This window comes from Apium graveolens, chromosome 2 (genome assembly GCF_009905375.1).
Source record: "Apium graveolens cultivar Ventura chromosome 2, ASM990537v1, whole genome shotgun sequence".
NCBI lineage: Eukaryota > Viridiplantae > Streptophyta > Magnoliopsida > Apiales > Apiaceae > Apium > Apium graveolens.
The window spans coordinates 44,940,491-44,964,998 of NC_133648.1; the positions used below are offsets into that span (position 1 = coordinate 44,940,491).

A 24,508-nucleotide genomic window follows, 5' to 3' on the forward strand; every position below is an offset into this window, starting at 1 on the left:
TAATGATACTCCTTCCTTCGTTCTTTTAAAAATTCCGTGTGGTATGTTTGGGTAGTGGCCCTTAATATCACAATTTGGAGAGAAAAAACCCAAAATCCCACAAGCTCTAAAATGTGGTCATTTCTATCACTCATAAAACCCTATTTTTATATGCATTTTTAAGAAACGCAATTATATTTTGCACTTTTCTCAATTTTAAAATATAATTTTTTCAAAAAATAGAAAAATAGTAAAATCTTGAAAAAGCATTTTAATGATGCGTTTACCACCGAAACGCATGTTTGGTAGGGGTGTATTCAAGTTCAACGAATTCTTAAAATACGTTACTTTCAAAAATTCAACGAATTCTTAAAATACGTTACTTTCAAAAATTCAAAGCCCCCCTTCGAGGCGCGACAAGAAAACAGTTGTTATTTGAAAATGTGATAAACGCGTTATCTAGTTGCGTTTTCACGCGATTAAGGTCACTACGCTGAAATTTTGATATTTTAGGAAATTTAACTCCAAATTGTGAGATTTGGCCAATTTTTTTATAAAACTTTAAAGTCCAATTAACGTGACTTATTTTGACTTATAGTTCATAGGGCAAATGGAGTCTACATTGGAAAGTATATACTATATGATTTATTATTAATATAATGTTTAAAATTATAAAATGATAAATTAATAATACGTAATTTACTGTCAAACTTAAATTTGGCTTTCAAAAATTATAAACCAACACTATGTTAAATGTTGATAAACTGGCATAAGTAGATGTTACTTTCGGACCTTCTCCATGAAGGACCTAAAGAATACAAATTAAGACATAAAACAAGTAAATAAATGCAGTTAAACAGAGGTGTGCTGCTAGATTATAACTGCAATCCAACAATTCACCTCAATTTATTCTAGCAATAAACTAGAAACATACAGGCGTCCAAACCAATCACATTCAGAAGATAGTTCCAGGCTCCCACCACTGATGGGAATAGACGCCACTATTTCTAAGGCCTTTGAAGAGGCTTCTACAGTCCCCGCATACAGTATCTTTGCAGTCTGCAGTATCTGAACACTGAAGAAAGAGTTCATCGACATGGCATATTGCTCCACTTTCAAATAATTCAAAGAGAATTTTAAGCTCTGCCGCTCGTGCATTCATCATAAGGACAACGAAGTCACCTTCTGTTACAGTTTCTTTGAACCAATGAATAAATTCAAATTCATCTACCTCACGAGGTGCACTCAATTCTTCATTTGATACAAGTCCAGGAACCGTATAATCAACAAGGTCTGGGTGGTATACAAAAGTAATACCCGCTTTTTGCACATATAGCAAAAGAGCAGAAGCATTGTGATCAAGAACGTAGATATCTAAAGCTTGCAGCGGAACATGGTAATTTGGCTCTAAGATTTCTGTGATGCTAGAGTTGACCAATTTTCCCGCACCAACATTAATATAAACCACCCTCCCTTTTGAGGAAATGTTTATAAATTTGGATAAATAAGAAATTCCACTTTCTAGCTGTCCCAATTGGTTGACAGCTAGAGGTTCTATGTATTTTATATATGGTTTGTTAGTTTTAATTGATGGGCAATTGTCAGGAAGCCGATAATGCTCAAATAGAGCAACATTGTTAAATCTTTTCTTAAACGTGACAAGTGTAAATGAGCCAATACCGCATGTACTCACAACATTAGAGCTCTTTAAAAATGATGAGACAGGAGTAGTAGACCTTACTGAGCTACCCGGATAGAAAGCTGAAGTACCAATGAGCATTGCGCCAATACCACCTGGACGTAAGACACGCTCAATCTCTAGCACGAGAAGAGCTGGAACAGATACCCTGTCGAGATCACTTGAGAACACGAAATCAAAATAATTACCCTCAAAACCAAGCTCATAAACGAACCGTTTCTTCCACAATGAGAAAAATGGGTGGCTACGAACACCCGACGCATCAGAGAGTCCCATTTTTTGCAATAGTAAGGCATTCAAATCCGATTTCTCCCCAACACAAAGCGCTTTAGCACCGGTATCCAACATCTTCTTCTCCATAAACTCCATGAATACACTCCTACTCAAATCCTGACCCTCTCTCTTCCTCGCTGAACCACCCAAAAACCCAAACAAAGAGGTAGACACATGTCTCCAAAACCAGGTTACATTCACATCCGGATCCGATACAATAACATCCAATCCACAATCACCAGATTCCAACAAAACCAGCTCCCCTTTTCGAATATCATTACCCATTTGAACAAACGAAATGATTACCATAGCCAATGTAAACAACAAAGCCCTCACAAACAACCGTTTCGCCAACGACCCACGAAGAATCTGCCATTTCAACACCCTAAAATCCATCCCCATTTCCCAAGACAACCCAAACCCAACTTTTTCAACCCAAATCTCCAAACCCCACAAAACCCACCACAATATACTAAAAATTAGTGATCAAGATTCATTTTTTATCATAATCTACCCAAAATCAGTGATCAAGATTCAATTTTTATCACAATAAACTCAAAACCGGTGATCAAGATTCAATTTTTTCACAAAAAAACAGCTGAATATACACACAAAATGCACATAAGCTAACGAGTGCAAAACCTGGAGGAGGTATGATTCCCACCCACGAGTAATCCCATTGAATTTTGAGCCCCTAACCACACTTTTCTTGGTACCCTTTTCCACTTGAGCACATTCGGATCCATTTTTGACCCGATAAGTATACCCGAATCAAGAACCCTACATTATTATAAACACTAGATTTGGATGATATAAATTGGGGATTTTTACATGGGTGTGAGTGAATTAGAGTTAGAAAGTGTTTGACTATAGTTAAGAACAAAGAGAGTTGTAGATTAGATCTGAAAATGAAGGGATGGATAGCTGAAGTAACGGGAGATATGGGAGAGGGTTTAATGAAGAACATGGGAGAATAGTGTTTGGATTGATTTCTGATTTCATTTTCAACACGTGGCGAGTTTGTGGAAGGTGAGTACAGTTGCCCCAACTCGGTATTATTGGGATTGTTAACTCGTTTGGAATCGGTTGTGACCGGTTTTGTTGACTTAGGTTACGTTGGATAGTGCTGTTGAAAACTGTTGAGAAAAAATGTCGGTGGAAAAAATGCTGTCAGGAAAATTAGATGACCGCTTGATTTTTTTTAATTTATGCATATTTTGAGATATGATATATAAAATTAAATTTTTCGAGAAGTTTTGATGGTGAAACTGATAGCTACTTTCTGTAAAAGCTAAAAACAGTTTTTTCCAAAAGCATGAGAGACATACTTTTGCTAACAGTAGCTTTTAAATCAAAAACGCTTTTCCAGACAGCAGCTTTTAGAATTTACCAAACACTTGTCTGACAGTTTTTAGCAAAAAACTGTTTTAGCTGTCTGCAACAACAATACCAAACAGAGCCTTAGTGACACAAGTAGCTCCAACAAATGTCGCCTAAAAAATTTGTTAATTTGATGTCGAGGTCGTTGTAACAAACTATTTATCGGTAACACCGAGTACATTGGTGTTGCCGAGACTCATGATCAATTCTAAAATTAACATGACAATAATTGAAAAATTAAAGTTGGATAGAAAAATTATATTTAAAAAATTGAAATTGATAAAAATTGAAAAAAATCGTAATTGAGTCCAACCGACGAAACGGTTCGGTAACGATTACGGTTTTATCCCTATAACCAAACCTCTTATATTATTTCAAAATAATTAATATATATAGGGAGTTGCTCAAATGAGAACCCCAATTAAAGTGAGATATGAGATCTAATTACAGCCCTTTATTTTATAATATTTTAAAATATTTGTTTTAATCTCCACCCTACGTTCCTCTATTTCACCTTTCTCCTGACTGTTTCCTAATCTTATATTTCTCATCGACATCATCCCTTACCTCCTGGTCTTTCTCCATCCCCCTCCCCACCAACACCCTACCACCGTCGTCGCTCCACCACGTTGTCTGACTCCTCTTTTCCCCGACTAACTCGACTCAATTGCATCCATACCCATCACTACCTCACTCAAATATATAAATATTACAGACATGTAATTCAATTTTCTTCTCCAAAGCTCCGGTTTTACTTCGACTTCGTTCCGACTGATCGTTTTTGTCATGGTTTTAACCTCCGCCGCATAATCAATCAATGGAGTAATATTATTATCGAAGTTGTGACGGTAGTGTGTAATGATGGTGTCTGTATATTGCTGGAAATGGTGACCGGAGGTGATTTTTGTTATACAGTAGTTACTTATTTATATTTAGATCCGGTGATTTTCTTAAGACGGTGGTGATTTGTAATGGGCAGGACTTGGTAACCAGAAATGTATTATTGTCAGAATTGATAACTGAATGTAGTTGTGTTGATTTTATTGCGGTGGTTATGTTTTTAATTTGGTAATTCATACTTAAATCTCGTAAATTTTGATATGATGACATCGCTCGGAGTGGATAAACAGAGCTGGTGGCCCGATCAAATGAGAACCCACTGTTGTGAGATATGCGATCTAATCTTATCCACTTATTTCAATTCATAATATTCATCTCTTACCATTCATTTAATATTTAATATTTTAATATCTAATATGTTATCATCTTATATCTAATTCAACCACCATCACATCCGTGAACCACCATTTCCTGCCACCACCACCTCCGGCGACCACCAGAAAATCACCACCGGTAAGCATAAAATCACCACCGTCAACACAAAAATCACCATCAGAATATGAAAAGTTACCACCATAAAATGAAAAATCACCACCGGCAACAGAAAATCACCACATCAAGCCACTATTTCTGCCTAGCAGATCCGTCCACAAGTTTCGTTCATCAACTCCGACCACTAACATCATAACGGAAATCACCTTATCTAAATCTAAATCACCACAAACTAACTATGAACATCGCAATCCCTATCATACCACGAAAAAATCATCCGACAATCTCAATTAATTCCGTCTGCCATCGTAATCTCAATTATAGAGATGCTACACAACATAAAAACCAAATTGAAAACGAATATTAATTATCGCTGGCTCGCCGGATCTTATCGCCGGCGTCGGTTGATTATGGTGACACACAAAAATTAGGGCTTTCACTACCATCCAACTCTATTTTAACAGATCTGTGCTCTCATGCTAATAAAAACATCAATTATCACCGAATTAAAAATCATTTTCGACCTTTGATTTCGAAATTGCTCAAAACAAAGATTTATTGGTGTCGAGAAATAGAGGATCGCGAGAAGATGGGTTTGGTTACCTGAATTTTTCTGATTTGGACATTAAAATCATATAAAAACGAGGCTTTGATTATTGTAGAAATAAAGGGAGAGAAGGAGAGGAGAGAGAAGCGGATAGAAACGGAGGAACAACAAGACGACAGAGACATGGTGGGGTGGCGGCGACAGTGGTAGAGCTGTTGGTGGGGGTTGTTGCAGTGGCAGAAGGGAGGGAAAATGAAATGGGTCAAATGTAGTAATGGAAGATTGCATGATTTAAATGAATGGCCCAAATTAAAAGTACTTAAAAATATGTGTGATCATGATTAAATCTCATATCTCATTATAATAGGGGTTCTCATTTGAGCAACTCCCTATATATATATATATATAGCTCAAATGAGAACCCCAATTATTGTGAGAAATGAGATCAAATCTCAACCACTCATTTTTATCCCTAAATCTAATCACAACCACACATTTTAGTTTAATTTTACACTTCATCCCTTTCATCCACCTCTCTACCCACCACACCCATCAACCACCTACCACCACCACCAGCTGCCACCGTCACTGTAGAAACCGGAAAAAATCAGATCTTCCCCCTTTTTTCTCTCTCTGGATCCAACTCTCCGTCTCATATTCATCATTATCCCCGCCGCAGATTTTCCGATTAAATCGTTTATTTTCGTCTAAAGCGATCGCCGATCGGAGCCCCATTGTTTTTTCGGTGATTGAGCCGTATTTTGTTCCTTAACCGATGGATAGTTTCGATTCCAAATCATGTAGCAGGTTATTCAGTTAATTTTCAGTAATTTTGTTGTGTAATTGGTGATTTGTAAATGGTGTTGGTGGTATGTAGATGGTGGTGGTGGTGGTGGTGTGGTGATTGTAAATAGTGATTATTGTTATGATTTATATTTAAATTTGGTGATTTTTGTTTTGCTTTTGGTGGACACTGTTAATAAAGAAAGTTGTGAGCAGTTGTTGTGGCCAGAAACAATTGTTGAATGTGGCGATTTTTATTTTCCGTTGGTGATTTTTTGTTTTGCTGATGTTTTTCGGAATCGATAAATAGAGCAGGTGATCGGATCCGGTGGACAAAAATCTTGGTCGGATCTGGTGATTTTTCTTTTCCATCGGTGATTTTTCATTTTCTGGTGGTGATTTTTTGTATTCCAGTGGTGATCTTTGATTTGACGGTGGTGATTTTATAATTGTCGGTGGTGATTTTCTGGTGATCGGCGGAGGTAGTGGTGGTCACCGGTGATGGTGGTCGCCGGAAATGGTGGTTATCGGTGGTTGGAGGTAATGGAAGATGATGGATGAGAGAAGATGATGATGGAAGAGATGATGGATGGAGAAGATGATGATGAAAGAGATGATGGATGGAGAAGATGATGAGATTTAAAATGAATGGTCTAGATTAAAAATATATTTAAATTTTTATGGTTGAGATTAGATCTCATATCTCACCAAAAAAAAGGTTCTCAATGGAGTAAGACCCTATATATATATAACTATTTATTTAACTATTGTACACATAAATTAGTACTAGTCTAAAATCTGTGCGAATCTGAAGTGAAAATTTTAAGTTCTGAAGTTTATTTTGTTAGATATATTTGATAATGTCATGACTAATATGATTTATGTTTAGTTTTCAGATCTTACTTAAACAGGACAAATCAATACTTAACTGAAATCAGCACTTATACTGAAGTCAGAACTTAAGTGATCAGTACTTAAGGTTCAGAGATATTTATCAGGAGATAATATCTAAACTTAAAGGAAACTTTCAGATAAGGAAGGCGGCTGATTAAAAGGAAAGAAGATCAAGACAAACGTAAGAAGAGATATGCATGAAGAAGGAATTCTATGAAGAATGGAATACTTGGAAGAAAAGATATCTGATTGATATATTTTAGGAAGCAGAATTATATTCCATATCAATTAGCGATTATCTTGTGACTGTGTGATATATAAACACAGACATAGGGTTTACACTATAAGTGTTATAATTATCGAGAATATTATTCATTGTAACCCTAACAGCTCTCGTGATATTTGTTCATCACTGAGAGAGGACAGTTCCATATTGTAAAAGAGTTTATTGCTTTGAATAAAGTCTGTTTTCTGTTACTTGTGTTATTTGAATTCGATTTGATTGTGTTATACACTGTATTCAACCCCCTTCTACAGTGTGTGTGACCTAACAAGTGGTATCAGAGCCTATCTGTTAACACACAAACAGTTTAAGATCCAAAAACAATCATGTCTGAAGCAAAAACTCCAACCAAGCCCACCAAAACTGAAGAACCACCAAAGACTCAAATCCATAGTCGATATGAGGCTATTAGAGTTCCCATACTGAAGCCATCTGAATATCCCATATGAAAGGTGAGGATGACTATGTTTCTGGAAGCTACTGATCCAGAATATCTTGACAGAATCCATGAAGGACCTCACAAGCCAACAAAACTCGTTGTTGTAGTTGCAGGTGAAGCAGCAAAGTCTGTACCAAAGGAGAAGAGTGATTACATTGCTGAAGATATCGCATCAATTGATAAGGATGCTAAGGTACGACACTTGCTGCATAGTGCCATTGATAATGTAATGTCAAACAGGGTAATTAACTGCAAGACTGCAAAGGAGATATGGGATACCTTGGAGACAAGGTGCCAGGGAACTGATTCGATTAAGAAGAACATGAAGACAATACTCACTCAAGAGTATGAACACTTTGACTCAAAGCCTAATGAGTCATTGACTGATTTATATGACATATTTGTCAAACTCTTGAATGAGTTGTTATAACGACTCGTACATTTCTGTAATATTAAATGTGTAATTATTAAATAATTGCATAAATAAAATAGGTCTGTGGGTTCTGTCAACTGAATATTATTTTGTTAATATTTTAAGTAATTATGTGTGATTGTGGTGTTCGTGTATTAATTGTGTAATTCGTTGTGAAGTTGTGTTGTGTCACTTTTGTATTTAAAGGTGATTTTATTCAGGATTTATTTTCATAAATATTTGAGTTATCTCTAAAATCATTTTTATGGCTTCATAATTTTATTAATTATTTTTAGGAGTTTTCAAAATTGAGAAATCAATATTTCATCAAATATTTAGCCATATATGATTTTCTGATTGCAATTATTTTTTAAATCCGTATTTAACTCCAAAATTCTTCAAAAATTATGAAATTCATATTTTATTTAGTTTAGAATATTTCGAGAATTTTAAAATTTATTCCGAAATTTTTATGGATTAGTTCGACCCGCGTGTTATTTTATTTGATCGATAAATTCTGATATTAGTTGCATTTTTAAAAATAATTTCAAATTATGGAAGAATTATTTTAGATAACTTTTAATTATTTGTGATATTTTATAAAATATTTTATTAGCGTTCGGGTTTTAATTACCCGTGAATCGCTCGTTAAAAACTAAATTTCAGGTCAGATAAAGTTTCTGTTGCGAGGTTTATATGATAAATAAAAATAAAAGAAAAGGGGGGGGGCTGTTGTTGTTAATCGGGTATAACCCGACTCTTTCCTCTCCAATCTCTCTTTTGATTCTCTCTCTCGTGAATCTCTCTGTCTCTCTACCCTCACTTTTGTCTTTGCTCTCTCCGTTCGATTCTTTACAGCCACCCCTGTACTTCTCTTTTCGTGGTAATTATCGATGTTCTTTTTCTTTCCCCGGCCGCCCGTTGCCGCCGGTTCACCGGCGAGGCGACGGTGGTAGAAGGGGTGTGCCTGAATTTGTGTTTCTGTGCCTCTGTTGTTGGATTAATACGTATATACATATAAAGCTTATGTGGGTTCAGTGTTGCGGCTGTGGGGTTTGTGCGGTGGTGCCGTTGTGCCACCGCCGCGTTGCCGCCTTGTCGTCTTCCTGTTCTGTGTTTATCCGATTGTTAATATGGTGCGCGTGGTAACACACGTTGGTCTTGAGAATTATTTTATTGAATTAATTATTATTTTCTCCAGAAATTACTCGAGTAGCATTCGTGATATAAAATATATTTTTCGTGCGGAAAATAATTTGAGTAATCGATGAAATTTATGTTGGAACCCGAAATTAATCGGGTACCTGTAAATTTTATCGCCGTCGGCGATGAGCTTCGGTGAGCCGACGGTGGACTATGATGATTCGATCTGAGTCCTAAAATTTAAAACACAAAATACGATTTAAAATGCAATTTGCGAATAAAGTTATAAAATGCGAGTTAAGACATAAAAATGCGAATAATAATGAATAATAAGTGTATTTAATTGGTGTTTGTGAATTTGCGAATTGTCAATGTTGACTGGAACCGGTGGTTGGGAATTGTATTGAGATTGATTTGACGTCGGGATGTTCGACGGGTTAGCCGATAATCAAAGAAGGTGCTGCCCGATTTCCGGAAAATTTAATTACGGAAATACGAGGTCGTACCCAATGGCTATCGGAACATCGATCAATTATATGTAGCTATTTTGTATGAAATTCGATTATGTGTTGTGATGAAATATTTTACGAAAATCGATAACCCTAGTTTCATAAGAGGATAAATGTACCTATTTTCTGAAAATAAACACCGAACCGATTTTCAAGAACATGAGCCCTAATTAATACGTGTATTATTATATGAGGTATTGCGAGTCGGGTTTTGTTAACGTTCGGGTAGATGGTTAGCGAGGATATGTCAAGCATAATCGAAGGTCTAAATTAGGGTATTTCGACTTTGTAGGTGCTAGTCGGAAAGCCCAAGAGTTGGCGTTGGATAGCCTAGTGGACAGTCGACGAGCTCAGTAAGGTACCAATCGAAGGACCTAAGTGTTGAAGTCGAATCCAGGGTAATCTTGCGGTTAGACGTTAAAAGCCTGAGCGTCTGTGTCGGCTCAAGGTCAATCGGTATTAGTTGTAAAGCTCTGCAAGGCAAGTACCCCTGAACAAATCTTTTACGGTTCAGTATATATGAATATTGTTGATTTAAATTACATACTGGAACAGAATGATTTAAGTTACGTATCCCCTGGGTTTCAAATTATTTTATTAACTTGTGTTTTGGGGGAAAAGTAACTTCTGAAAATACCTATCTCTAAAATTTTGAATAGAATGAAAATGTTTTGGAAAATGTGCTAGTTATAATTGTTTTGACAAGAGATTGGTAAGTGATTTGGAAAACTGGATAAAAATGATCAGATAATTGGATGAGTGTGCGCAGAAGGCCCGTAACGGCCTGGAAGTTAGCGTAAGAGGCGAAGTGGTTGCGCACCCTATTATAACCACCAGCCCAGCGTGATAGAGACCTAGCTAGTCTCTGAGTTCTGGAACAAGTTTTATAGGATAGCCTGATCAGCTGTCTCACCGGGGATCATCCAATACCTTTATATCTGAGCAAGTTTTATAGGTCCTGTGATGGGACAAGTTTTATAGATCCTGTGATGGGATAAGTTTTATGGTTCCCGTAACGGAACAAATGATTTTGGGTCCCCGTAACGGGACAAATGGTTTTATGGGTCCTGCGATGGGACAGAAGATTTGAAAACGAAAGAAGCATGCTAAGATTGAAATTGATATTTATGCACAGCACACAACTAATGATTTGGTTTTGCAGAGCATGCTAGTTTTGATATCCAGTTCATACATGTTTTACTTGTTTTATAGCAAGTTATGATTTCTGTTCCTATAATTATTTATCATAAACTGTCTTTGATTACTATTCATATAGTGGTACTGCTGAGCAATTGATTGCTCACCCTTGCAACAATGTTTTGTATATGTATTGCAGATATCTAGGAGATTCTTCAGTGGTAGTCGGGGCAGAGTTCCAGTTCCTTCCGTGTCAGGCTCCTCTGAGGTAGTTGTGTTGGACCCAAGCGGGTCTGTTGAGTTGCTGAATAAAGATAGTATTGTTTGAATTGTCCTTAGTAAGTTGGTTTTGTGATGGTTGTAACCTAAGTCATACTTAAACCTGGAAAAGGTCTTGGTAAAAGGGGTCGAAATTATGTATAATTAATAAGTTGGGTTATGTTGTTTATTAGTATTGTTGTTAGTGACATCAACTCCTGACCCCGGGGTTGAGGCCGTCACAGGTTGGTATCAGAGCTACAGGTTTGAGTCCCTGATTTAGGTTAGGAATAGAGTCAGAAGAGTGCAAGAAGGTTTATTCTATATATATATGAGTCAGCAACTCAACCAGAGGAGCAAGTCTGTGAGTTTAGTCAAGGGTTCGAAGGCGTAACCCTGATGTCTGTTGAGGATTGGCTGGAACTGCCCTAGATTTTAGTAAGTCTCCCTTATATATAGGTATCATTGGCAATGTCTAGTTGAGGTTTCTAGTTTCTTTTCTTGAGTGAGCGAATCTGATCGTGAAAGTTCTTGTGGAAGGGTAATAGTCAACGGCTGCCATGACAGCCGAGTCTTATAGTGAATATGGATTAGTACTGAGGTTTATACCTTGAGCCCATATATTTCTTTCCTCGGAGGTTCTATCGGTTCATTGGGGCATACAATACATATGATGTGACTATTTGTCTCTGTGACAAAGGGTCTGGTGGGACGCCACTGAATTATGTGTTGTAAACTGTATGGTACTAAGATTGGCCATCTTATGTACTTGTATGGTTGCTCCCAGTCATATCCGCATTTCCTTCAGGTTTCTTTTAGAATGAATTTTCCTGATCTCGAAATTTTATTTTGTATTTTATGGCAATGAATTTCCTTCGGTAACCACTATGCTCAGATCGTTCTAGTTATGGAAAGTAAATGAAGAATTGACCGTTAGGAGAAATAAAAGTTCTGTATCCGGTTGTTATTTTGGAATGATGGCAGCAGAAAGGATTTGTGACCCATTGGAAAAGGTTGTTATCTTAGAAAAGTTAATTCAGTGGTTGTCGAGTCAATGGCAAATGATAGGGAATTGCCTTTAGAAGAATAGTTAGCTGAAACTTGGACTAGTAGGCCTAGCAGAGATCCTTAAGTTGACCTAGGTTGCGAGGTTGTTTGTTGGTACTTGTGGCTGAAATAGCCAACTTCGTTTTATTAGTTGGTTAGTGATACATATGGTTATTAATATGTTATGTGTCATAATATTGTGAACCGTGGAATGGAGTGGTGGAAGATGGTTAGTATATTTGTTGGTGGTTTGGTTGATGTTGATGGATTGATATGGTTGTTGGTTGATTGTTGGTGTCGGCTTGAGCCCGACTGGTAGTCAGTAATATAGAGGAAATGCTGCCCAAATTTTTTTGAAAAATACCCTACTTTTAAAGATACAGCGTCTGCTATGATGTGTTACTGATGTTTCTGTTGATACTCTAATTGATCAATTAAAAGAGAGAGTTGGTTAATTTTATCAGTTAATGGTCAGTTATATAGAAGTCGGTTCCAATTATATAAAGTTAAATGCTAACGTGGTTTTCAAATTCAAAAACAAAGAATGTTCAATGTTTCGAATGTGGTCAAGGGTCAGGCTGTGTTGGAGTGTAACCCAGAAAGATCCAGGAGTTATTTGCTACCATTATAGGAAGGTTGAGCATATTGCAAGGAGTTGTGGAATGGTTACTCAAGGTACTACATCCCAAGGTCCAATACCCAGCACGGCTAGAGGTAGAACTTCCAGAGTAACCATAAGTTCGAATGGTTAAAATTCTGACGTAGTGTAGCTGATCTGACACCCTTAAAGTTAGAGGAGTTTGATACGATTTTAGTAACGAATTGGTTGTTCTTTCAAAAGTCAAAGATTAATTCTGGAGAAGCGAATAGTAAAGTGTATGGAAGCCTGTAAGTCATATGTCATAGACCTATTTGTATATTCGAGGATTCAACTCAACTCAAATAAGAATGTAATAAGTAAATAGTGGATCGACCGTTAGAGAGATCTCGCAAAGTAATATCTGTCAAAGGATTCAGAGACAAGGTTCATCTACAGACTTGAGGAATTAATTCACTGGAAGAAGTTCAAGAAATTGATCATGCCTCAGTGATATAAGTCAAGATTGTGGATTTAATCAAGTGACAGAGATCTCGTCAGAGTATCAATTAATTACAAGGATTTAATCTGAAGAAAATCAAAGTGTCAGAGTCAAGACATGAAGAAACGTCACGGAAGTTAGTCACTCATGAACCAGACAGTACATCGAGTGTCAACGTTGAAGTGGTGGAATTGATTCATAATTTTCAGTGATTTTCAGAAGGTTTGCAGAAGAATGGTTGCTGCTCAACACTAGAATTAATTCTCTATTAATTAATTAAGTCATCTAATTTAATTAAGAAAATAAATTATATCTGCGAAGAATAATTTATTTATTAATTGAATTAATTGATTAATTAATTCTGAATTAATTCTAGGAATTTTAGGAATTTTCAGAAGCTTAATTGGATTAAATTCAAGGCTTAAATCAGCAAAACAAATGGAAATGAACTAGCATGACAATCTGGATTGTCATACCGATTGTCATGCTAGGCCATTCTCCATTGTCATACCGAAAGTTACTCTAGGAGGGTAATTGTCTTGCTAGTTCATTCTGATTGTCTTGCTAGTTCATTCAGATTGTCTTGCTAGTTCATTCAATTGTCCTACCGAAAGTCATACAAGCTATAGGATTGTCATGCCAATTCAATTCTATTGTTGTGCTGATTTAAAAAGAAGCAGAAGACTTTTCTTTCAAGAATCTCAATCATTATTCAAGAACAAGAGACAGCAGCCGCAGCAAAACATTTTATTTTCATCTGCTTATTTCAAAGATCATAATTTCTAGATTATAATGTTAAATCTAATCCACTAGAAATCTTTATCTTGTTCTTGTATATCAATCTAGCGGATTAAAATCCCTAGAACTTAATCTCAAATCGCGTTTAGCATTTGATTCTAATTATTGCAAAAATAGAAAAAGTTCATGTCGAATTTATTCTAGATTTGTGATAATTGATTTGAGATTAATACCTTGTAATCGATACAGTTGTTGTAACACATTTCAAGTTTAATAATATTTTTATTTAACTTGAATTTTGTTTCACATTTTTTTTTTCCGCATTTTATTCGATTATTTGGTAACGTTTGTATTCAACCCCCCCTTCTACAAACACATTGGGACCCAACAATTGGTATCAGAGCCTTCTGATTAACGAACAAATCAAGATCCTAGACTTTTGTGATTTTTCAACTCTTTGAATTTTTATTCATTCAAAAATTCATAATGACTTCACATAAAGTTGGAACCGTTAAAATTCCACAATTTGATAAAGAGAATTATATCATGTGGAAGAAGAAGATGCTATTATTTTTACAAGTTGCTAATCCCAAATATTCAAACTTGTTAAAGAAGGGTATAAAAACTCCGATGGTTATTGAACCGGAGGTAATAATAGATGGTGTGGTGACTACTGAAGCTAGAACCTATCCAAAAGAGCCTGAAGATTTTACTCCTGCTGAGAAGGAAGAAGCCTCCTTGGATGCCAGCCTTCAATTAATATTAATTGATTCCCTTGATCCCTTGATGAACAGACATGTGATGAACTGTAAAAATTCCAAACACATGTGGGAAACTATTGAGGTGATTAATGAAGGCACAGAGGAAGTTAGGGAGAACAAGTTGGAAATACTAACCTCTGAATATGAACATTTCAAATCAAATCCAGGAGAAGGAATTACTGAAGTGTTTGAGAGGTACAATGCGTTGATCAATAACCTGAACATCAATGGAAAGTATTATTCAATCAGGGAGGTCAACAAAAAGTTCCTTTTAACACTACCAGCTCATCTTGAACATAGAATCACTGCCATTAGAGAAGCTAGAGATTTGAGTGAGATTTCTTTGGACAGGCTCTATGGAGTGTTAAAAACCTATGAGTTGGAGCAGATTCAACAGAAGGAAGTCTACGGGAAGGATAGAATGGTCAGCACATCTACTGCACTTGTAGCTGAAGGTCAACAACAACAACAATCTCAACAGTTAGAAAGAATGGTACAGTTTTCCAAGGGTGAGGAAAATGAGTTAGTAGCAGAATATGATCCTCCTACTACAAATCAATCAAGTGATGATTTTTATTCCTTGGAAGAGCTAGAGCAATTGGAAGATGAATCAATGGCCCAAATTGTCAAGAGATTCTCCCATGTCAGATTCAGGAGGAATCCCAAGCTTAAGTACAAGTCCAACTACAACAAATTCCAGAAAGGTGGATCTTCATCCTCTAACACCAGCAGTGGTGGGTACAAAACAGGGATGGTTGATCGAAGCACCATTAGATGCTATAACTGCAATGAGTTGGGACACTTTGCCACAGAATGTAGGAAGCCAAAGCAAGTAAGAAAGAACTCTGAAAGGGCTTATCTGGCAAAGGGAAGAAGCTGGGATGATACTGACAGTGAAGATGAAGATGAAGGAAATCTTGCTCTTATGGCTATTGATGGAAAAGCTTCATCGTCAAGAATAGAGGTAAAACTTTCTGATGCTGAAATGGTTTATCATCTAAGAGGTAACTTAGATTGTGCACGTCGTGATAATGAACTGTTAAGTTTACAGATCACAGACCTTGAGAAAGAGGTCAATGAATTAAGACTTGTGCACATTAATCAAGACAAATTAAAAGAACAGGTATCTTTTCTAGAGAATAGAGTTGACTGTTATAGAAAACTCGAAACTATTCTCAAAGACAAGATCACCGGTCTTGAGACTAAGGTTAGAGCCTACTTCAATTCTTGTACGAAGGCTAAAGAGTTCTACAGTAAGCAAGCTGTTAATCAAACATCTGGAATAGGTTATGATTACAATGCTGCTATTGGAGAATTAGGCATAAACTCCCCTCCTCATGTATGTGCTAAAGGGAGGGAAGTACCACATGTGCTTAAGGGTGTTGATGAACCCCTCTATAAAGCATCAATTGCTGAACCATTTGATGCGACCTCTTCTGTTATTCATGAAGAAATACGTGCTGAAGATCATGCTAATGAGAAGATTGTTTCCAAGTCAAGTGAGTCGAAAGTTCCAGTCAAAGTTGTGAAAGCAACTGAGACTAACTCAGACACACATGAGTTGGATAACAATAATTCCATGTCTACCATGCATAAATTACCTGCTGTTAATCACTCTCATAAAGCATGTGGTGTTGCTAATTGTATGTCTTGTGCTTTTAATATGATGTATGCTTATTTTAATGGTAAGCATGTGTCTAATGATAAGACTACTCCTCGTCAGCATGTGAATAACAAGAAGCATGATAGGTCTAAGACTGCCAGTCCTTCTAAGGCTAGAAAGGAGACATTTGTGCCTAAGCTTAAACAGAAATTTGTTAAGGCTGTTTACAAGGTCAAATGTTCAGTCATTGAGAAAGTTGAGACAATTAAAATTAAAAATGTTGTTTTGCCTGACAAAGGACAGTTCTACAAGTATGCCGGGCCCAACCAAGTTTGGGTTCCGAAGAAGGTCTAATCCATTTGTAGTGCAGGGCATTAAACAAGTATAACCGGTAGTGTGGATTCTTGACAGTGGATCATCAAGACATATGACCGGAGATAGAGCCCTGCTATCAAATGTGGTTGAGAAAGCTGGCCCCCTGGTTACCTTTGGAGATAACAGCAAAGGTTTATCTGAGGGATATGGCTGTTTACAAGCTGGGAATGTTATCATTGTAATTTTGTATATTGTGCTAGGTTATTATCAGGAAGCAGTATCTAACATATAGCACCAGTGATTAGACTTGAGAATATTACGACATATCAGACACCTGCTGCACATTACACTTGGAATTGTACTCTAGTAAGATGTGTACAAGTGTACTCCTAGTTGGTGAGTTAAAAGAGGAAGTCAGTGCACCACAGTTCATGGACTTTGCAGCTGCAGATCTATTGGACTATGCAATCTCTTCTTCACAGTCTCACTTCAGGTTGGTATGAACTAGTATACTGCTCAAGCAATCGTCAAGGACATGGTATGGCACTCTAACTGCAGTTACAATTTTATATGAACTAGTAAAGTCGTCATATTTATAACTATCTTATCACTAAGCACAATCATATTGTTTTATATGTGCAGTGGTATATTGCTTATGCAACATAACAATTAGTATCTAAAGTACTTGACAAGTATCGGTCAATGATATGTTGTTAACATTATGTTACAGATATTTGTAAGCTTTTGACATGAATGAGAATTACTTAGACTTTACCCTAAGTGATCAATGTTTTATCAAAAACTCATTCATATTGAAAAACAAAATCAAACTTCTTTCTACATTAGTGATTTCTTATTTCATGTAAAATCTTTTGAAATCACTATTATAAATCATTTTCTCTCTAGTACCATATGTTCTATGATACAGGTTCAGTCTCCATTAACTTTCTTTCATTGACAGTCATGAGGTTGAAAACCCACAACGTCTATCCCAGACTGTAAAGACAAACACAAAAACAGAACCAACCAACACTCTCTTACCACTAAATGTAGTATGAATGAGCGTGAGGGAGATAGTGCCTTAGTGCACCACATAAGGAAGGTTCTGTAGTCAACCCAGTAGCTCTGTCTCCTACATAGATGAGTAGTATTTAAACCGAGACAACTGCTAGCCCCCATACATCTTCTCAAAAAGATGTAATGGCTGAAAAGGCACAAAAACAGTTACTAGATTCATTCTCTCAATAGGGTGCGTCTATTGAATTTTGCCTGTCGGCCAAGGCATCCGATGTAGTGTCACCACTTCAAACATAAACAATTCTTGATGCACAAGGAGAGGTTACACATACAAAGGATGAGTTGACGGAAATAAGAGTTTCGACCATTTTAAGGTCAGATTCGATTGTTCAAGGTTCGTTAGTGGACCAATTGCCTTTACAGGTGTTAGGAGAGGATACTGATCCAAAAGCCATATGTCAGTGGTCAGTGTCTACCTCCCCAGGCTTAAATCCCCTGGATGCATCTGCGGATAGTGGATCTGACATAGGTGCAGATCGGCAACTTGTTGACAATGATTCAGATATTACCTGATGAGTCACAAGGAAGTGTCTTCACAGACATTAGAAGGGAACTTTGATCTTTATGCTAAAATCGTTGGATCATTGTTTACCTTCCTAGAATTCAAATCTGGAACCCTAAAAGGGAAACTAGCAACTTGTAGATTATGACTCAGATTCATCTGACGAGTTTAACAAGGATGGGGAATTGTGAACTCCCATTGCACCACCTGTGACCTCCTTAAGGATGGCTAAGGTGATTTTCCTTGCAGGTACAGCTGGATTATGGAGCTATGAGAGAAGAGTGATACACTTGTGAGAATGAGTGTAAACACGAGTGGAGAGAAGAGTGAAACACATGTGAGGTACACTAAAACACAATCACACACTCACAGTGAGGAAGAAAGAGAAACTACTTGTTATTTCTTTTCCATCCAAGTGAAATATGAGAACTCCTTCAGACGACGGCATACATTCCTTCTTTAAGGGGGAGATAAAAGCTTAAGTAATAGTTTGGAGGATTCCTCAACTAAGGGGGAGAAATAGCAGGGAGGAAGAAAAAGATCCTAAAAATGTACACTACACCACACCATTGTTGTTTGTAACTACGGATCCTATTGTACGGGAGAGGTGGTAAACACAAGGTGATTTTCTGATAAGGGAAGAAGCTGTTAGGGGAGTACCATTGGTTTTTATCTGCGGATCCTATTGTACGGGAGAGGTGGTAAAACGAAGGTGATCTTCTTTAATCAGTTGATTCTCATAGGGGGAGAAGCAAGAGATATGGGCTTCTCAACAGGAAATGTGGTTGTACAAATGAAGATGGAACTACTTGAAGATATGTTCAGTCTAGAGGAACATCTACTTGGAATCTGGAAAATGTTAAATCTCATCCAGAACTTTTCTGCTATTTACTTTGCATGTATGTTTATATCTTTTTCTTATTTGTTAGTTGAGTTATCCTCTAGGTATTTGTGTGTTATTGTCTAACAAACAAATAGGGGGAGATTGTAAGTCATATGTCATAGACCTATTTGTATATTCGAGGATTCAACTCAACTCAAATAAGAATGTAATAAGTAAATAGTGGATCGACCGTTAGAGAGATCTCGCAAAGTAATATCTGTCAAAGGATTCAGAGACAAGGTTCATCTACAGACTTGAGGAATTAATTCACTGGAAGAAGTTCAAGAAATTGATCATGCCTCAGTGATATAAGTCAAGATTGTGGATTTAATCAAGTGACAGAGATCTCGTCAGAGTATCAATTAATTACAAGGATTTAATCTGAAGAAAATCAAAGTGTCAGAGTCAAGACATGAAGAAACGTCACGGAAGTTAGTCACTCATGAACCAGACAGTACATCGAGTGTCAACGTTGAAGTGGTGGAATTGATTCATAATTTTCAGTGATTTTCAGAAGGTTTGCAGAAGAATGGTTGCTGCTCAACACTAGAATTAATTCTCTATTAATTAATTAAGTCATCTAATTTAATTAAGAAAATAAATTATATCTGCGAAGAATAATTTATTTATTAATTGAATTAATTGATTAATTAATTCTGAATTAATTCTAGGAATTTTAGGAATTTTCAGAAGCTTAATTGGATTAAATTCAAGGCTTAAATCAGCAAAACAAATGGAAATGAACTAGCATGACAATCTGGATTGTCATACCGATTGTCATGCTAGGCCATTCTCCATTGTCATACCGAAAGTTACTCTAGGAGGGTAATTGTCTTGCTAGTTCATTCTGATTGTCTTGCTAGTTCATTCAGATTGTCTTGCTAGTTCATTCAATTGTCCTACCGAAAGTCATACAAGCTATAGGATTGTCATGCCAATTCAATTCTATTGTTGTGCTGATTTAAAAAGAAGCAGAAGACTTTTCTTTCAAGAATCTCAATCATTATTCAAGAACAAGAGACAGCAGCCGCAGCAAAACATTTTATTTTCATCTGCTTATTTCAAAGATCATAATTTCTAGATTATAATGTTAAATCTAATCCACTAGAAATCTTTATCTTGTTCTTGTATATCAATCTAGCGGATTAAAATCCCTAGAACTTAATCTCAAATCGCGTTTAGCATTTGATTCTAATTATTGCAAAAATAGAAAAAGTTCATGTCGAATTTATTCTAGATTTGTGATAATTGATTTGAGATTAATACCTTGTAATCGATACAGTTGTTGTAACACATTTCAAGTTTAATAATATTTTTATTTAACTTGAATTTTGTTTCACATTTTTTTTTTCCGCATTTTATTCGATTATTTGGTAACGTTTGTATTCAACCCCCCCTTCTACAAACACATTGGGACCCAACAAAGCCAGTAGTAGAATGAGTTTCTAAAGGAAGGAGCAAGATAAGAAGCTCTTCCAATCGTGTGAAGAAAGGAGTTAATAAGCTAAAGAGATAAAGTAGATCCACCTTGTGTAAAGATACAAGGAAGAAAATACTTAAGTTGAAGGAAGTTGAGTAATATATAATTGCCTTGGAATCTCTTTGAAGGCCAGTGGGGCGAAATAATAGTTCGATAAATGTAAAAGATATTAGTCAGGAAAATGAGCATACCAGATATAGTCCCTTAGTTTACGCCAGAGATGTTGCTAAAAAGAAGGAGGAAATTATGAGAGTATGTAATGATTACCGGGAGTTTAACAAAATGACGAATAAGAATGAGTAACCCCTATTAAGAATTAATTAATTATATGACTTAATTCAAGGAGTGTGTTAGTTCTCGGGGATTGACTTAAGATCCAATCTGAGGACATATCAAAGATTGTGATTAGGATGAGTTAGCGTTGCAGGTTGTGGTGATAATATATGGGATAACAATTGTATCAGTTGTCTATAAGGAATTAAGGAACATGGTGTACAAGGAGTACTTGGATGGTGTAATTGTATTTATTGATAACATCCTCGCCCATTTAAGGACTACGGAAGGCCAAGTTGAACACCTGAAGAGGTGTCTGCGAAGGGTTGAAAAGTAGCAATTGTATACTAAGCTTCAAAAGTATGAAATTTTGGTCAAAATTGATTATGAGCCACGGTTGTTTGAGTAACTACCAACCAAGCAAGGTCCATTTAGGGACAGATGTCTTGAGTAGAAAAGACGGATTGAATGTGATTAAGATTACTAAGGAATTATTAAAAGAATTGGAAAGATTGAAAGTTGGGATTCGAATAAGAAGTAAATATATGAGATTACTCTCTAGTCTTAACTGATGAAAATGAGTAAGAGGTGTTCGAATGTTTGAAAACTGTAGTGAACACCTACCATTGATTGAGTCCTCTATGTTAATAATTATCATGTTAGTAGGGAATGCTACCTTACGAAGCCTGTGTGAGCATAAGTGTGAGTTCCCCTCTATTGAGAGAAAGTGGGAGTAGAAATATTGTTAGAACTTGCGTAAATTTAGCGCACCAAGAACGTAGTGGTGTTGATTCAGAAAAGAGTTGAAGCAGCTTAGGATGGACAAAGAAAGAAGACGGATTTGCATTGAAAGAGTATGGATATAAAACTAGGATCGCGGGTGTTGATAAAATTTCACCTTGAAAGAAATTGGTTAGGTTTAATTAGAAGGGGCGAGTTGAGCCCTAAATATATGTACCCGTGGGGTATCGAGGAAGATAGATGAAGTGCTCATAAATTAGCATTGTTATTACAGTTGCAGACATTTATAATGTGTTTTGCATGTCATTATTAAAGCGATATGTTCTTGATTCGAACCAAATCGTTGAGTAGGAGTCAATGGGCTCTTGTCCAAATTGTTTTACGTGGAATGATTGACCCAAAACCTAGATCGTTATGAGTGAGTCCTTAGGAATGCGTCTATATTCTTAGTGAGTGTGCTTTGAATGAATCCTCGAGTAGAAGATTCTACTTGGGAGTTAAAGTCAGATATGCTTGACAAATATTCTCACTTGTTTGGTTAAAATCAGATTCTGAGGACAGAATCTTTTTAAGGGGGGGAGATTATAACGACTCGTACATTTCTGTAATATTAAATGTGTAATTATTAAATAATTGCATAAATAAAATAGGTCTGTGGGTTCTGTCAGCTGAATATTATTTTGTTAATATTTTAAGTAATTATGTGTGATTGTGGTGTTCGTGTATTAATTGTGTAATTCGTTGTGAAGTTGTGTTGTGTCACTTTTGTATTTAAAGGTGATTTTATTCAGGATTTATTTTCATAAATATTTGAGTTATCTCTAAAATCATTTTTATGGCTTCATAATTTTATTAATTATTTTTAGGAGTTTTCAAAATTGAGAAATCAATATTTCATCAAATATTTAGCCATATATGATTTTCTGATTGCAATTATTTGTTAAATCCGTATTTAACTCCAAAATTCTTCAAAAATTATGAAATTCATATTTTATTTGGTTTAGAATATTTCGAGAATTTTAAAATTTATTCCGAAATTTTTATGGATTAGTTCGACCCGCGTGTTGTTTTATTTGATCGATAAATTCTGATATTAGTTGCATTTTTAAAAATAATTTCAAATTATGGAAGAATTATTTTAGATAACTTTTAATTATTTGTGATATTTTATAAAATATTTTATTAGCGGTCGGGTTTTAATTACCCGTGAATCGCTCGTTAAAAACTAAATTTCGGGTCAGATAAAGTTTCTGTTGCGAGGTTTATATGATAAATAAAAATAAAAGAAAAGGGGGGGGGGGCTGTTGTTGTTAATCGGGTATAACCCGACTCTTTCCTCTCCAATCTCTCTTTTGATTCTCTCTCTCGTGAATCTCTCTGTCTCTCTACCCTCACTTTTGTCTTTGCTCTCTCCGTTCGATTCTTTACAGCCACCCCTGTACTTCTCTTTTCGTGGTAATTATTGATGTTCTTTTTCTTTCCCCGGCCGCCCGTTGCCGCCGGTTCACCGGCGAGGCGACGGTGGTAGAAGGGGTGTGCCTGAATTTGTGTTTCTGTGCCTCTGTTGTTGGATTAATACGTATATACATATAAAGCTTATGTGGGTTCAGTGTTGCGGCTGTGGGGTTTGTGCGGTGGTGCCGTTGTGCCACCGCCGCGTTGCCGCCTTGCCGTCTGCCTGTTCTGTGTTTATCCAATTGTTAATATGGTGCGCGTGGTAACACACTTTGGTCTTGAGAATTATTTTATTGAATTAATTATTATTTTCTGCAGAAATTACTCGAGTAGCATTCGTGATATAAAATATATTTTTCGTGCGGAAAATAATTTGAGTAATCGATGAAATTTATGTTGGAACCCGAAATTAATCGGGTACCTGTAAATTTTATCGCCGTCGGTGATGAGCTTCGGTGAGCCGACGGTGGACTATGATGATTCGATCTGAGTCCTAAAATTTAAAACACAAAATACGATTTAAAATGCAATTTGCGAATAAAGTTATAAAATGCGAGTTAAGACATAAAAATGCGAATAATAATGAATAATATGTGTATTTAATTGGTGTTTGTGAATTTGCGAATTGTCAATGTTGACTGGAACCGGTGGTTGGGAATTGTATTGAGATTGATTTGACGTCGGGATGTTCGACGGGTTAGCCGATAATCAAAGGAGGTGCTGCCCGATTTCCGGAAAATTTAATTACGGAAATACGAGGCCGTACCCAATGGCTATCGGAACATCGATCAATTATATGTAGCTATTTTGTATAAAATCCGATTATGTGTTGTGATGAAATATTTTACGAAAATCGATAACCCTAGTTTCATAAGAGGATAAATGTACCTATTTTCTGAAAATGAACACCGAACTAAAACAGGAAAAGACAACTGAAGTAAATGTGGGCTTAATGACTAAGAAGCAGCTTAAGCATAAGCTGAAAGAAGTTAAGAATGTAAACAAGGTAAAGTCACCTAGGAAAAATAGGAATGGAAAGGAAGGTGTAAATAAAAGCAATGATTATAAGCATGTTCCTAATGCTCCTAGAAAAACATGTCATAACTGTGGAAGTTCTAAACATCTGGCTTCTTTTTGCAGGAAGAATAAGAACATAAACTCCTTATCTTCAAAGTCAGGAGTTAAGAGTCAGTCTGTTAGATATAGGCCATAAAATCCTTGTTTTCATTATGGTAGTTTATGGCATTCCATTTATACTTGTAAGGAATATCATAGTTTGTACTATGATTATTATCAAATAAAACCTTCTTTAAAGAAAGTTAGCATTGTCCCTTATAGTGTAAGTTCTGATACAAAGTCTGATAGTGTAAATGCTGATAAGAAAAATGTTAACATAAACTCTGATGCTAAATCCGCTGCAAATGTTAACAAACTTAATAAGGCCATAGGATCCAAGCAAGTCTGGGTCCTTAAAACTAATCATTAG

At 36.2% G+C, this 24,508-nt stretch overlaps 1 protein-coding gene across 1 annotated transcript; it reads right to left on the reverse strand.

Moving 5' to 3' along the window:
• Window positions 1-695: 695 nt before the first annotated feature.
• LOC141707358 (uncharacterized) lies at window positions 696-2,963 on the reverse strand. Its single transcript, XM_074510481.1, has one exon. It carries the CDS (start codon window positions 2,351-2,353, stop codon window positions 935-937), a length of 1,419 nt encoding a protein of 472 aa, XP_074366582.1. The 5' UTR covers window positions 2,354-2,963; the 3' UTR covers window positions 696-934.
• Window positions 2,964-24,508: the final 21,545 nt, after the last annotated feature.